The sequence below is a fragment of the Panulirus ornatus genome, chromosome 25 (genome assembly GCF_036320965.1).
Source record: "Panulirus ornatus isolate Po-2019 chromosome 25, ASM3632096v1, whole genome shotgun sequence".
In the NCBI taxonomy this organism is placed as follows: Eukaryota; Metazoa; Arthropoda; class Malacostraca; order Decapoda; family Palinuridae; genus Panulirus; species Panulirus ornatus.
In genome coordinates this window covers 5975359-5991387 of record NC_092248.1, presented here as the reverse complement: position 1 = coordinate 5991387, position 16029 = coordinate 5975359, and the positions used below count along the sequence as shown (strand labels likewise).

Genomic DNA, 16029 nt, shown 5'->3' with positions numbered 1-16029 from the left:
CTCTCTCCCCTTTTAGTGGCCTCTTATGACACTCTTGTTGTATTCTAACTTACAGAAAATGTTAATCAATAATGATAACTACAAATTCATAATACCAAATAACAAATTTTGACCCAATTAAAAGTTTTATGAATGTAAATTTCTTCCATTGTTTGTTTATTAAATTAATGTTACTTGTTTTTTGCCTGAGGATGATCCATGGAAGTTGAAATGGTTGTGTAGGAGATGACAGGAGTGTGCAAGGGTCTGTCAGGGTTTATCAGGCTGTAGTGAATGATGTAATAAATAATACCAATTCTTTTTCCTTTACAAGTCTACTTAAGTACATCTCTTTTATATTGTTAAAACAATTATGCAATGAACAAGGTAATACTTTTTAGGTAGCTTCATTTACTATATATTTTCTTTATACGTCAAGGTTGACCTTGTCTGAATTTAACCTTCACATATATTCCAACTCCAAGTAAAATAACATTTAAATTTTCCATATTTCACCTTTTCTTGCTTGAATATGCCTGTCATGTTAACTATTTCCTTGGTGACAAACATGATAATTTATGGTACATCTTGTGTCTTGATGACTCAATTGTTATGTTCTAGGCCTTGGGAGTATGGCAAAAATTGTATAATACTCAAATTGTATAGTGAGAATGTCTTTATATCCTGGTAAAATTTTTCACTTAATTTACTTTCATTAGTAATTAGAGGCATTCATATCTCTTTCTAAAGAGCAAACAACAAATGCCATTTTTTCACTATGTATTTGGTCTCTATTCCCAAAGAGGATTCTACATTAACCATGCTTTAAATATGGGAGGTAACATGTTTTATAGCATAACATTCCTTCCATGTAAGTTAAGCAGAGTAAATAATGTATCACTTATAAGCACAAAACAGTGGTGATAAAACTTAGAATCCACTATAACCTTGCTTAAATAATTGCCACTCATCTTGTTATGTTACTGAGGGAAAGATGAGATAAACTAGTATCAGAGGTTTTCAAAAAATGACAAATGAATGACTTGTTTATTAGATAAGGCTTAAATATCACTTTGAGCTTAGAATACAACCCAATAAAAATTCACAAAGTATTGACAGATGCATTAAATCATGAGCTCAAAAATGTCAATAAATTTAACAAGTATAAAACATTTTAATTAATGCTTCATTACAAGGAATGCAAATACCCTAAACTAATAAATAACTCAATTACAGGTATTCATGAGTGATGATTTAGAAATGATCTACATAAAAAGTATATCACTAGTTCAGTCAATTTGCATTAAAATGAATCTTCCCAATTCTTCACACGATTTGCCTTAAGGACACACAACTTCTGAATGACATCTTCAATGCTGTGCTCACCATGTACTTTGTTGTCACGAGTACGGACATTCAATGTGTTGTTGGTTTTCTCTTTCTCTCCAACCACAAAAATGAAGTTATACTGCTCAAGTTGTGCATTTCTAATCTTTTTATTCATCGTGTCACCAGGATCAGTATCATAGTCAGCCTGGATCCCTGCATCGTGAAGATTTTGGCGGACCTGCTTGGCATAATCATCGAAAGGAGGAGCTACAGGTACAATCATGCACTGGCGGGGGGATATCCAAAATGGCCATTTCCCACCAAAAGATTCCGTGAGGATGGCAATCATCCGCTCAACAGAACCCAGAATAGCACGATGGATTATTACAGGGCGCTTTTTCTCCCCTGTCTCTGACACATATTGTAGGTCAAATCGGATGGGAAGCTGGAAATCAAGCTGAATGGTGGCACACTGATGCTGTCGTCTTAAAGCATCAGTCACAGTTATGTCAATCTTTGGACCATAGAACGCACCATCACCAGGATCTAGTTTCCAGGCCTTGCCAAAGTCATTTAGGGATTTTTTAAGTTGTTCTTCAGCCTGATCCCACATTTCAATTTCCCCTAAATATTTTTCTGGACGGGTAGACAGTTTGAGAAGAAAATCAAATCCAAAGTTCTCATATACCGAAGAGAGAAATTCTAGGCATCCCTTTATCTCGCTCTCAATCATTTCTGGAGTGCAGAAGATGTGTGCATCATCCTGCTGGAAACGTCGTACACGGGTTAGCCCAGTGAGAGCTCCAGAAAGCTCGTTGCGGTGAAGTACTCCAAAGTCTGCCATACGAATAGGTAGTTCTCGCCAAGACCGTGAGGTGTGTCCAAACATTAAGCAATGTCCAGGGCAGTTCATGGGCTTAAGGGCAAATTTTTCCTTTTCTACTTCAAATGCAAACATATTTTCTTTATAGTGTTGCCAATGTCCGGATGTTTCCCACAATTTAGTGTTGTAAACATTTGGAGTCACAACTTCTTGGAAGCCACGCTTGTGATATTCACTTCGGATGAAGTCAATCAAGGTATTGTAAATGTAGGCTCCACGAGGGGTGAAGAAACAGCTACCTGGGCTTAGCTCATGGAAGAAGAAAAGCTTCTGCTGAACACCTGAAATGCATGAATATAATTAAAATCTATGGAGGAGGTGTAGTATAAAATAACATAAAAATCTATCATTTATTTCCCTAATATCACTTATTCTTTTTCTTTCCTTCATATTTGATTGCCATTTCCTGTGTTTGAGGTGTCCCAGAGTGATCAGCATTTCCAACTGTCTGTCTGTCCATAATTCATAGTCTGCTGGAAACCAGAAAAAACTACAGTTCAGGTATATTAAAATCTGCTATGAAGACACATGTAGAGGAAAACTAAGTGTTACTGATTTTGGGATAAAAATGTTAAAGGTTAGTGTCACTACTAAACCTTGTGTCGATCATGAACATGATTTTGTTTCCTTACAGTAATTAAGGCTACACAAAAAATAACTTTTAGGGTGCCCCTTAATGAAAAGCTTTTCCACTGATCTATTCATCCATAATTTAGTTTCCACAGAATCAATAAAAACAAGGAATTACTCATTTCCCTTAAAATCTGGTATGAAGATACTTTAGGAGGGAAACAGAGCACTACTTGTTTCAGGGTCAAAGGACAAAGGTCATGGTCACTGCCTTGGATGTAACCCTTGCTGGTTAGTTTTTAATTGCAGCATATTTTGCTAATATCATGTACATGGTCTGCTGTTAAATCATAGCATCTGTTAACAGTCACAGCAATATCATAAACACAAATGACAAGAAGGCAAAGCCTTCCCTCCCCCGAATCTTAAAGAGTAGGGCACTGAATTTACCCTCTTCAATACCTTCATCATTAAGTAATCTGTTAGCAGTGAATATCAGAATGAAACAGACTGAGAAGTAACAGGCCAGGAAGTATATTATGTGGAACAGTTGCTGACTGGCAGCAGATGTCATGACCGAATTTTGACATGATTTGAAACTATCAAATTACAGCTGAACAGCCATCAGCGTTGGTGGAAAGACCTCTACTCATATTCACATATCATCCAACTTACACTGCTTTTGGAGTTCTTCTATCCCTACAGCTTGGGCTTGGTCCAAGCTGCTGAGATGGGCCACTGGTCAACAAAGCTGTTTGAGGCCAAACCTTGCAGGCCCAAAAAACCATTATTACCTAGCTGGTATGGTATACCTAGTAAATACTTATCTAGGGCTTTCTTAAGTTTCTCCCCTATCCAGCACATGGTTCCTTTTTGATGGCTGCAAGGATTAACATCTGCTACCTCGATAACTCAGGAAGTGGCAATGAATTAAGGAAAAAATAAAATACATCATTATCATGTTTGGCATTAATGTAGGAGATGGCTCTCTGGGTATCCAAACTAATAACAGCACTTATATCTCTCTCTGGGTATCCAAACTAATAACAGCACTTATATCTACCTAATTAAGCAAAGTATCTGATCATATGTCTGCAAGAAGCTTTAATGGAGTATTCATTCGAACGCTAATGTAAAACCTAAGTATACGTAGGTCAGGCCAAGTCAAAAATAAAAGCAGAAAAGTTGGATGATCTGCTTAGTGAAGAGGGACCTAGGAGGATAGATAGGACGAAGAGTGAGGATGTGGAAAGTTATAAGTTAAAAAGTCATTAGAAAAGTTCATGGTATGGTATGATCCTGCAGAACACATGGCAGATGACAGATTAGTTGAGAACGTATACTGTAAATCAGAGGGAAAATGGAGTAGATGGATAGAAGTAGCGAGGAATTTGATTAGGGCTAGGGATATTTCAGATGATGTTAAAGGCATAAATGGATGCATTTTCTGTAAGAACTAGGGCTAGGGATATTTCAGATGATAAGCAAGACCAGAGAGAATAAGAAATGGAACCATTTTCTGCAAGAAAGTGATGTGAATAAAATCTTGGTCTTAAATGATTAATAAATTCATTGTGTGAATTGAAAGAATATGATGCTTTTTGTAAGTGCAAAAGTTGAAGCTTCACTGGCTAAAGGTTGATGTAAAATAGAATAAATGAGAGAGAGAGAGAGAGAGAGAGAGAGAGAGAGAGAGAGAGAGAGAGAGAGAGAGAGAGAGAGAGAGAGAGAGATGCTGTAGAGGCTATGTGCACCTGATCCAACCCAATGAATTAAGAGTGGAGTACTGATTATAGACATATGGACAGAAAACATGCATGTTTTTTTTGTAAATACATACCAATTTTTCTGTGATCTCTTTTGGCTGCCTCTTCTTGGAAATGTTTCCATTCTTTCAGTTGTTTGGGTTCTGGAAAGCTGATACCATACACACGCTGAAGGGATTCTGCTTCACTGTTGCCCTCCCAGTAGGAAGCTGAGTTTTTAGTCACCTAAAAGATCCAAACTTATTGCAATTATCTTTCTTTCAAGAAAGTGTATCAGATATAATTAGACAACCGGATGGATTTGTATGTGGCATTTATGGATTTGGAGAAAGTATAGGATAGGGTCCACATTGATGCCTAGAGAAAAGTTTTAAGAACATACAGTGTGGGAAGAAATCTGCTCGAAACAGAGAAGTTTTTATCAAGGGAATAAGACATGTGTCCGGGTAAGAAGATATGAGAGTGAATGGTTTCAAGTGAAGATTGGTCTGTGGCAGGGGTGTGCGAAGCCATCATGGATGTTTAATTTGTTTATGGATGGAATGGTGAAGGAGGTAAATGCAATAGCCTGGGATGGAGGGGCAAGTATGCAATCATTAGGGTAAGATGTGGCCTGAGGAGTGTGTCAGTTGTTATTAGCTGATGATACATCACTGGAGGTAGATTCGAGTGAGAAACTGCAGATGTTAGTGACTGAGTTTGAAAGAATGAGTGAAAGGAGGAACTGTCTGACAGAATGTTGACCACAATGTGATGGAAAGGTTCAATATTCAGGTGAATATTGGAAAATCACTCAGAAAAGAAATACTTACAGAAAAAGCTTTTACTTTGCCGGTATGCCGTACATGAGGTCCTCGGCACAAGTCAATCAAGGGTCCACAGCGGTATACAGTGGTCGAATCGGTTTTAATCTTCTCATTAATAAGTCGCACCTGGGAAGCAGTTTACCTTTAATTATCATAATGAAAAATAAATTTTCTAAAACATAATGGATTTCTCTTTTAAACATCCATTAATGCTGTTGGCTTACATAGTAGATTAAATTTTAATGGTACATAGAATACAGCTTCTATGCCAACCAGAAGATAAAACTGAGACACCTGGATGATACCAAGAAATACACTAAACAGAAACATGGCCTGGATATAAGTTAAATTTACCTATCGTGCCTAAAACAAACTGCAATTTGTTTTCAACATGTAATAGGGAAAGGGAAAGCAATAACAGACAGATCTCTGCTTTAAACTAAGTTTATCAAGGAACCTTCCATTAATAATCTATTAACACTACCTGAGCAAAACAACAACAAATAAAAAATATGCACATCAGAGATCCAAAAACTTGAGAAATTCTGTAAATAATGTTGCTTTAGTTAAATCAAAGTATTTTATTTTGGCCTTACTAATTCTGATTCAATTTACATTAAGATATTGTGTATATATATAAAGTACAAGAAAAACAGCACAAGGGAAGTTTCTCATCATACTGATGAGATACCCAAGGCAAAACTTACTCTATGAACAGCAAGTTAACCTTTGCAATGAATATTTTCATAAATGCAATAAAAAATCTTGAAATATAAAAATGGTTAGGTTCAAAGAAATCTGGATTGTTATTGCTGAAAATGTAAAAAGCAAACATAATATCATCTTAAATTTCACATGCACAGCCTCCATCATTCTGATCAAGTCTTTGTGATACATGTAGCTTTCCAAAAACCAAGACTAACCTTGAACTTATTGTACTTAAACATTTCCATAAGGTCTTTCTTTTTCATTTCCAGTCTCTCAAATGGCTGTTTTTCCTTGGTGATCTTCTTCATTACTTCTTCAATGCCAGGAAAATCCAAGGTGGACACACCTGGGCCATCAGTGTACATGTCATAGTAAAAGCCTTCCTCAATGGGAGGACCGTAACAAAGGTGGCCACCATACACACGTTCCAGTGCTTCACCCAATATGTGAGCTGTGGAGTGCCAGAACACCTGTGCATGGAAAGGATTAGAAACATGTGAAATATGTTACCATTTCAGATTCTCTACATCACACATATATGTTCCAACCTTTTCTGGTTGAAAAGAGCTTATGGTTAGAGTGCATGTGGAATTCAACTTTATTGAGCAAATCATATACCTATATCAAATCCCACAGATTTTCCATCACCAGAAGTGCCACTTCTTCCCTACCCTCACCTTCACATGAACCAAAAATTTACCCTTTGAACATTACCAATTCATTCTACCCTCTTCCCCTTCAATTTTGTTTCACCAAGATCCAGGACATCCAAGTTTCTGTCATCAAGCATAGCACCTCTCTGTCTCTCCCTCTCTCTCTCTCTTAATAATAATAATAATCATAATAATAATTTTTTCATATGTTTGACATTTCCTGTATTAGCGAAGCAGTGTTGAAAACAGGAATAAGCTTATGAGGGAAAATCTTCACATGGTCCCCTTCTCTATTCCTTCTTTTGCAAAAGTAAAAACTGAAGGGAAGGAAATCCAGCCTCTCACTCCCTCCCCTTTTAGTCGCCTTTTATGACATGCAAGGAATACATGGAAAGTATTCTTTCTCCCCTATACTAATATATGGTGTGGGAGGAAAGTTGTTAGAAGCAGTGAAAAGTTTTTATCGAGGATGTAAGGCATGTGTACGTGTAGGAAGAGAGGAAAGTGATTGGTTCTCAGTGAATGTAGGTTTGCGGCAGGGGTGTGTGATGTCTCCATGGTTGTTTAATTTGTTTATGGATGGGGTTGTTAGGGAGGTAAATGCAAGAGTTTTGGAAAGAGGGGCAAGTATGAAGTCTGTTGGGGATGAGAGAGCTTGGGAAGTGAGTCAGTTGTTGTTCGCTGATGATACAGCGCTGGTGGCGGATTCATGTGAGAAACTGCAGAAGCTGGTGACGGAGTTTGGTAAAGTGTGTGGAAGAAGAAAGTTAAGAGTAAATGTCAATAAGAGCAAGGTTATTAGGTACAGTAGGGTTGAGGGTCAAGTCAATTGGGAGGTGAGTTTGAATGGTGAGAGGCTGGAGGAAGTGAAGTGTTTTAGATATCTGGGAGTGGATCTGTCAGCGGATGGAACCATGGAAGCGGAAGTGGATCATAGGGTGGGGGAGGGGGCGAAAATTTTGGGAGCCTTGAAAAATGTGTGGAAGTCGAGAACATTATCCCGGAAAGCAAAAATGGGTATGTTTGAAGGAATAGTAGTTCCAACAATGTTGTATGGTTGCGAGGCGTGGGCTATGGATAGAGTTGTGCGTAGGAGGATGGATGTGCTGGAAATGAGATGTTTGAGGACAATGTGTGGTGTGAGGTGGTTTGATCGAGTAAGTAACGTAAGGGTAAGAGAGATGTGTGGAAATAAAAAGAGCGTGGTTGAGAGAGCAGAAGAGGGTGTTTTGAAGTGGTTTGGGCACATGGAGAGAATGAGTGAGGAAAGATTGACCAAGAGGATATATGTGTCGGAGGTGGAGGGAACGAGGAGAAGAGGGAGACCAAATTGGAGGTGGAAAGATGGAGTGAAAAGGATTTTGTGTGATCGGGGCCTGAACATGCAGGAGGGTGAAAGGAGGGCAAGGAATAGAGTGAATTGGAGCGATGTGGTATACAGGGGTTGACGTGCTGTCAGTGGATTGAATCAAGGCATGTGAAGCGTCTGGGGTAAACCATGGAAAGCTGTGTAGGTATGTATATTTGCGTGTGTGGACGTGTGTATGTACATGTGTATGGGGGGGGTTGGGCCATTTTTTTTCGTCTGTTTCCTTGCGCTACCTCGCAAACGCGGGAGACAGCGACAAAGTATAAAAAAAAAAAAAAAAAAAAAAAAAAAAAAAAAAAAAATAATTTTCCATACTACATCATCATTTCCCACATATATGAAGTAACACAAAGAACAGATGAAGTAGGCCATATCAAATCATGTCCATTCATAAGTGTTATGTGTAATGCACCAAAACTACAACTCTCTATCCACAACCAGGCCCTACAGACATTTCTATGGTTTACCCTGGACACTTCACACGTCCTGATGCAGTTCAGTCCACTGACAGCATGCCCTGATTCAGTTCAGTCCACCACATTGTTCCAATTCACTACATCCTATGCATGCCTTTCACCCTCCTGCATGTTCAGGACCCAATTGCTTAAATCTTTTTTCACTCCATCCTTTCATCTCCAATTAGGTCTCCCTGTCCCTGCTCCCTCCACTTTTGACACGTGTATTGTCTTTGTTAAACTATCCTCACTCATTCTCTCCATATGTCCATACCATTTCAAAACAACCTCTTCTACTCCCTCAGCCAAACTCTTTTTATTACCACACATCTCTCTTACCCATTCGTTTCCTACTTTATAAACCACCCCACAACACATACTGTCATTAACAATTTCATCTCCAACACATCCACCCTCCTTCCCACAGCCGTATCTATAGTCAAAGCTTCACATCCATATAATATCATTGGGACTACTATTCCTTATATCAATAATAATAATAATAATGATAATAATAATAATAATAATTATAATAATAATAGCAATAATAGTAATGAGAAAAACAAAAATCAACCTTGTTGCTAGTAAGACACTTACAGCTTTGGCCTCATCATCATCAAACTTCAGCAACTCCAATCTGCAGTCTTGTTCTAATGGACGATCAAGATCCCAAACTACTCCATTAACTTTTGCCACCACAGTATTTTCAGCTAGACCTTGAGAGATACTCTGGGCGACCTCATATGGAGTAGTGCACCAAGATTTGCCATCCTTGACTGCACCATCAGGCAGAGTAATCTGCCAATAATAATTCTTGTTAGTGGCCCTTTAAGAAAATGTGGAATGTTTAGATACCCGCACATGAATCATCACTACTATGCTTATGACATCTAGTATATTGGAATGTGGCTTACAGTCTATTTTAGCAAATACTGATTATAAAGTCACTTTATGTTTTACAACAAACAAACTCCAACATTTCAAATAATGACCTGATATTCTCACTGTACCAACCTGAATAGGTTCGGAAACCCTGGCAGCGAGAGCCTCATCTGCTTCCTTCTTGAGTTTGTCCCACAAGCTTAGTCGTTCTTGGATGTAATCTGGCCACGGATTCAACTCTACAGCACCCTTTCCATTTTCTCCTGCCTTTTCCTTTTTACTCTAAAATTAAGAATAATGATGTATGTACATGCATGTTACATGCATCATCCTTTTCTTTTATACAAAACTGCTTCTCCTACTTTAGCTAGGTAGCACTAGGAACAACAGTTTCACTGTGAACACATTAACTCTATAGCTGTCATGTAAACAGTAATGCAATGAAAGTAAAAGCTAAACCCTAAAGACTATTTCATGATTTGCCTTGACTATTTCAAATGCCCTGATGTACTGAAAGTTGACTCTAGAGGCCTTCTATCCCTGTAGCTCAAGCTAAGTCCAAGCTGCTAAGTTGGGTAATTGGTTGACCAAGTTCATGGTAACCATAGCCCTTAGCCTGTTTGGTCTGGTGTTTTGCAAATATGTATCTAGGACCTTCTTAAATTTCTCCACTGAACACCCTATACTGTTTCTGATGGCTGCAGAAAAGTCTAAAAAGTTTAAAGTGTTTTCTCTTGTTGTGCTTAATGCACCATTTGGACTTTAACAGTAACATATTGCAGTCTTCCATGTCTATAATGCTAATAGGGAATTATTCTCTGGAGTACAGGTTGAAAACCATACCATTCTAGGATATTTCAGTTGTAAAGAATGATATACTATACCTCTCCCATCTCTATACTAGAAAGTTCAGGCTCACTGATTTCAGTCATTCCCAGTAGGTCATGGGAACATAGTGAAAATTATGGTGTTACTAGATCCTGCCTTCAAGAGGTTTTATTGTGAGCTAGAATTCACCTTTGGTGATGCTGTATCATCATCAGTGGATGGAAAGGGGTACAGTCTCATTGAGGACCATCTTACTCTAAAGAGTTCATCATTTCCCTGCCTTTACATGGGGTGCAGCCTTGAAGCTGCAGGAGCCCCATAAAAGGGACCTGGAGTTGTAGAATGATAATAAAGGAACAGTATTTACATTACATTTAGAGAAAATATGCACATAAGTTATATGAATACAAACACTAATAAACAGAGAAACATATATAGAGAAAGGTAGTAACAGAATAAAACCTACAGTAATGCAGACATAAGTGTTTTAAAAAATGCTGCTTCTTTTAATTAACTAAGCATCATAACCAAAAGAAAGCACAGATGAACAGTTACAGTTATTTGATAACATGCATCGCAAACATATGATGCCAGTCAACTGGTTTGTTTGTACACAAATATAACTAAATATCCATAACTGAGTGAACTATAACATTTAGCTACTATACTTGATGCTAGCTACTACAAATGATGCTAGCTAGCCACATTTCAATTAACATCAAACATGTGCTCTAATGAGTGCTCTCTCTCTCTCTCTCTCTCTCTCTCTCTCTCTCTCTCTCTCTCTCTCTCTCTCTCTCTCTCTCTCTCTCCGCAGTTCAATTCCTGCCTCATAACAGCTTGAATTTCAAATCGAACTTCAAATCGCTCTTCTTTTTACCTAATAAATAATTTGTCGTTTTTCTTCTCTTGCATTAAAATGAAAGTTGTGTTAACAAATCTTCCTCAAATCCTTTGGTTAATAAACATCACACCAGATGCCTGACAATCAGCAACAATGCTCCAAACATTTATGGATGAGTTTTGCCTGCACTATGAAAAATATAGGTGAAAAATCAGTTTCAAAACTATTCACACGAGCAGAGTAAATGTATGAAAGCAAGAAATTATAAAAATTGCATGTAAAGGAAAATGAAATGAAAGAGAAATGGGAATAATGAAATCTAAGACAGTGGGATATGCAGCAGGAAACATTTTATCCACAGTGAGTAAAAAAAAATCCTTTTGCTACTTCCAAGGTAAGGACTCCAATGACAACAACACAAATGAAAATTTTGTTTTATAGCTGACCATGACTAATGAAAATTTTACAATATACAAGAAAGTGCAAATCTGTTCATAAAACTTTTAACAAGAATGATTAGTATACATATGGAAATGTAAACTAACTATTAGGTATGAGTGTGTAAAATCAATAAACTTTCCAAGCATCTTAATAATTCATAATTCTAATCGTATAAGTGCCTTCCTCTAGCCCTCTTTTATATCTAAATTATGGAATAATAAGAGTGGATAAGTTAACTAGCATATACATATACAATGTTTGCAGCAGACTTTGTAAGGAACAATCTACAAAAATGTACTACTCTTGAGATCTTTGTATCTGATGTACCAGGATCAACAGCAGCAAACATTTTTTCATGCACAACAGTGGGTGAGTTCATCCTCCTAATTTGGTTCTTCAGCAAAATCAAAATCCCTTTTAAGCTAATACAAAAAGAAAAAAAAAGTAACAGCATGAAGTTTACAGAGCCTCACCTCCACCTCATTTTTACTCCTAGATGCCTTCTGAGGTTTACCATTCTGAGGCTCTGATTTCTGTTTGTTCAGGGAATCTCTCACAAGTGGAGCAATTCCTTTTGGTTTTAAGTCTGGAATTTTCTTTTTGAACAAAACAGTTAATGAAGCCTCAGGAAAGCTTCTACTGCTGGAACCAAAGCTGGCAATGTGATGATACCAACGAGCTGCATGAGGGTAATCAGTCTTCGGAACTTCATCGAGAGCCTCCCATACTGCTACATCTCCTTGTGTGGGAAGATGCCCACAAACATAACTTTGGTCTTTCAACAGTGCATCTAGGTCAGCCAAGTCCAACTCCAATGATCCCATTGTATGTACAATGCAGTTCACTTTCTTGATAGTTAAGTTCTATTCTACAGCATTTAATCCTGATATAAAGAAAGAAATTACTATGTGGTGCTGCAGAGAAACTTTCTCCACTATTTACACTTTCAAATGTTACATCTGAAGATTATTCCTTTAGTATTCCTAATATTACTTAAATTCATATTCAGAATCTAATCTTTTGAAATGCTCCATTTTTCTTCTATATCATATGACTCAGTCCTTTTTCAAAAATCATCTTTTCATATACTGTTGATTCCTTTACAATATAGTATCATAAATAACAACAAAGATGTTTAAGGTCATTTTCATCTGGAAAAATGTAAAAGGATTATCACAGTAGCTACAAGATTCAATGTAGCAAAAGAATGAGAGAGAGAGAGAGAGAGAGAGAGAGAGAGAGAGAGAGAGAGAGAGAGAGAGAGAGAGAGAGAGAGAGAGAATGGTAACAGCTTCATACTGCCCAGGATGTCTGAGACTTTATACGCCAGAAGGAACAAAGTCTTGCTGTGATCCCATAAGCCGATTTGAATGCAACTTAGCTCTTTGTACATTCAGCTCTTGAGCTATTCACATTAACTGCTTCAGTAATCAACACAAGCAGATCAATGACAATAATGGAGCCTGCTTTCCAAAGCAAATATAACTGATATATTTTGCTATCTTAAAAATCCAGTTCTCCTACCACCCAGGTATTTCCAAATATGAATTCTGTTTACTGCCACTACCTAGTCAAACAATTGTATGAAAACTAATAGCACAACCCATAGCTATATCCTTTTTAGAGTCTTCTAACTAGAATAAAAACTACAAGGTATGGTACACCTTGGTCTGAAGTCAACTGTAGATAAACAAAGGATACAAAGGATTTATCTATATGTGGCCTCATACCTTACTAAGAGTCAATAAGAGTATCTCAAACTGCTGCCCCTGGAATTTCAAGGGAACATGATAACAACTTATATCATTTAATAAAACGTAATGGTCAAAATCTTTTACTGTACTTTCTAAACAATACAGAATCATTCCAGAACAATATTACTCTATAATCAAAGCTTATAAGAATAGAAAGCTAAACTGGAATTTTACCTTATACTGCATTCCATTTATTTAAAATCAGGTATCCCTCTAAAAAAAATTGGCACCACCAACTGCCAATTACATGAAATTTTCAAAATTCTGAACTATGGAATTTATTCATTTTCAAAATGTTTGCCCTGAGAAAAATGAAAATGATATCACATCAAATTACCTACAGTACTTTGTTTCATCCGGCTTTCCACACATATGTAAAATGTACCAATCTACTGAACAAAAGTACATAATTTCAGAAGTTTAAGAACCTAATCAAACCACACAATCATTCCAATATCAAATATCTACACTTACACAGTACGTTAAATCCCTGAATATCATGTTCAATTGTACAGGTCTCTTATGCATAACACACATTACATCTATAACCAACATACTCACAAATTATTTTATAATGCCTTCCACATTTGCACCCTGATCTTATTCTAGCCCTTTTAATAACTGTAAGCCTGTCCTTTTAATATGTACAACATCCTACTAATCTAAGTATTTTGTTATACCACTTTATCCTCCTACTGTTATCTTGAAAACTTCCTTTTGACAACATTCTTTGTTCTGGATGTTTAAAACAATATCTATGTCATTCCTCTGAGCTCTGGGACACTCTCAAAACCCTATAAAAGCGAAGTTCATGAAAAAGGGCTTCATGAATGTACAATTTCCTCCCCATACTGCACACACACAGGTAAAAAGAGACAGATAATGAGCAAACGAGTAAAAGAACGACAGAAATCAGAAAGTTTTACCAAATACATTGCACTTCATTACCAATCTCACTCACATTCAATCTCTCACTTATTCAATGTGTTTGTGGAAGTAACGGGCTTTCTCACCTACATAACTGCTTCTAAGTTACAATGTTTTGCAAAACTGCCGAATCAACTGGTTAACTTAAGGGATTAACTTACAACCTAAAATAGCCCAAGACAATCTAAAAGTCTAACACGATTTATGAAAAGCTATAACCTACCCTAAGACCTTACCAAATCTTGACCTAACAATCAACCTAAGCCCCAGCCTAACTCTTAACCCTACATACGACCAAACGTGAGTACCTAACCTAAAAGCCTATCAAAAGTTTCAATTTAAATCAGCACTACTAGATCAAGAACCTGATTCTGATGATATTTCGTATTTCATATCTTTTAATATCTGGAGTTGTTAAGATGTATTTTGATTGAATACTGAAACAGCCATTGATGGCATGTAAGCACATCAAACACAGGCAGTAAACACAAATGAAAAGCCCCCAAACTGTTCTGAATATGATCAAAATACATTTTTGGGATAATTTTAAGATCAACAATGCACAAAAACATATTCATAAGCATAGAGAAAATCTGGTTGAAATGGGTGTGCTTGGTAGAACCGGGTATAATGATCTGCTGTCAAATCACTTAGTCTCATTCAGTTAAAAGGCACCACAGCAAAACAATGCTCTCCAGGTGTAAATCACTTCCACGTATAATGTCACATGATATGGGCGTTTCTCAGATCAATAATACGTAACGACATGAATTTCTCCTTAAAACACATATATGTGATGCTCTTGATTGGAGCTCAACCAAATATGATGCTCTAACATAAATGAAACGTTAAAATTTGTGTTACAACAAACCGGAACGTAATGCAATGACACTAACAATGCTCTTCCTAATGTGCTTCGTCTTGCTCACCCACTGTTAATAACAAGCCAGACGTAACTAAGAACAGCCAAAGAAGGCATCAATACATCAACAGGAATGACTGAGCAGGTGGAAGGAAAAAAGAATAGGCGCTACCAACCCGCCTAGCTCTTTTAGCAGCTGCTCTCTGAACATATGTTTGTGTTGACAGATCTCTCTTTATCAAGGGACCTGCTCGAGCTAGAAGTCTCAAAATCCCCATCGCTAACAATAATCGCAGACAACCACCTTAGTTTCTGACATCACGGCTGGTGGAAAACTTCGTCCTCAATAACGTGGCTGGCAATTTTCGTCACACATTCACACACACCAACACAAATTAACCAGCGGAAGATTAGGATGCGCAATGTGCCGGTATGACAGACAGAATCATATAGCTTTTGGGTTATCGTACAAAACATTCTAAATTGTTGTACACCTCTCTATTAATTTTTTTTTAATTATTTGTAAAATAAGTATCTCTCGTATTGTGGACTGGGTGTATATTTCTTTAGAGGAAGACTTTTGAGAATGAAGTGAAATTGAAATGAAACTGAATCAATATTTCAGAATAACCACCCGTTCAAGGATGTGCTAAGAAGTTTGTTATTGTTTTGCTAATTTTAAAGAGCATCTTGACGTCATTTTTAAAGGGTATCTTGACGTCATTTTTAAAATCTAATGTTTATGTTTTGATAATTTAAATGGCATCTTGTCGTCTTTGGTAAATCTGATATTTGTATTGTTTTGTTTATTGAGAGGGCATCTTGCCATGTTTAGAAAGTTTGAGGTTGTCTTATATACTGAATTTGTAATGATAAATTACCCAAAATCATTCTCCTGCAATTTTCACCAGTTCTACCGAATTCACAAGCCTTCACAAATAAAGCAATGCGTACTCAACATTCTTGCACGAGT

General features: G+C 37.1%; 1 protein-coding gene across 5 annotated transcripts; it reads right to left on the bottom strand.

Moving 5' to 3' along the window:
• Positions 1 to 1012: 1012 nt before the first annotated feature.
• Positions 1013 to 15508, bottom strand: ThrRS (threonine--tRNA ligase). Of its 5 annotated transcripts, none has more exons than XM_071677367.1 (8): positions 15361 to 15508; positions 11987 to 12396; positions 9533 to 9682; positions 9116 to 9316; positions 6257 to 6511; positions 5340 to 5459; positions 4602 to 4752; positions 1013 to 2472 (listed from the first exon to the last, which is right to left on the bottom strand). In XM_071677367.1, exons 2-8 carry the CDS (start codon positions 12335 to 12337, stop codon positions 1283 to 1285), a joined length of 2418 nt encoding a protein of 805 aa, XP_071533468.1. In that variant the 5' UTR covers positions 12338 to 12396; positions 15361 to 15508; the 3' UTR covers positions 1013 to 1282. The 5 variants fall into 5 exon arrangements, with proteins under 5 accessions (XP_071533468.1, XP_071533469.1, XP_071533470.1 ...); XM_071677368.1 differs by lacking the exon at positions 15361 to 15508 and adding an exon at positions 15233 to 15358; XM_071677369.1 differs by lacking the exon at positions 15361 to 15508 and adding an exon at positions 15091 to 15261.
• Between the last annotated feature and the right edge of the window lie 521 nt (positions 15509 to 16029).

What these genes read in the sequence shown, in the direction of transcription:
- ThrRS (XM_071677367.1), bottom strand. Translation starts at nt 12,337, where the DNA reads ATGGGATCATTGGAGTTGGACTTGGCTGACCTAGATGCACTGTTGAAA. An exon ending in GGGTTTCCGAACCTATTCAG is followed by an intron (nt 9,317 to 9,532) that starts GTTGGTACAGTG and finishes TATTATTGGCAG; the next exon opens with ATTACTCTGCCTGATGGTGC. An exon ending in AAGAGATCACAGAAAAATTG is followed by an intron (nt 2,473 to 4,601) that starts GTATGTATTTAC and finishes CATGCATTTCAG; the next exon opens with GTGTTCAGCAGAAGCTTTTC.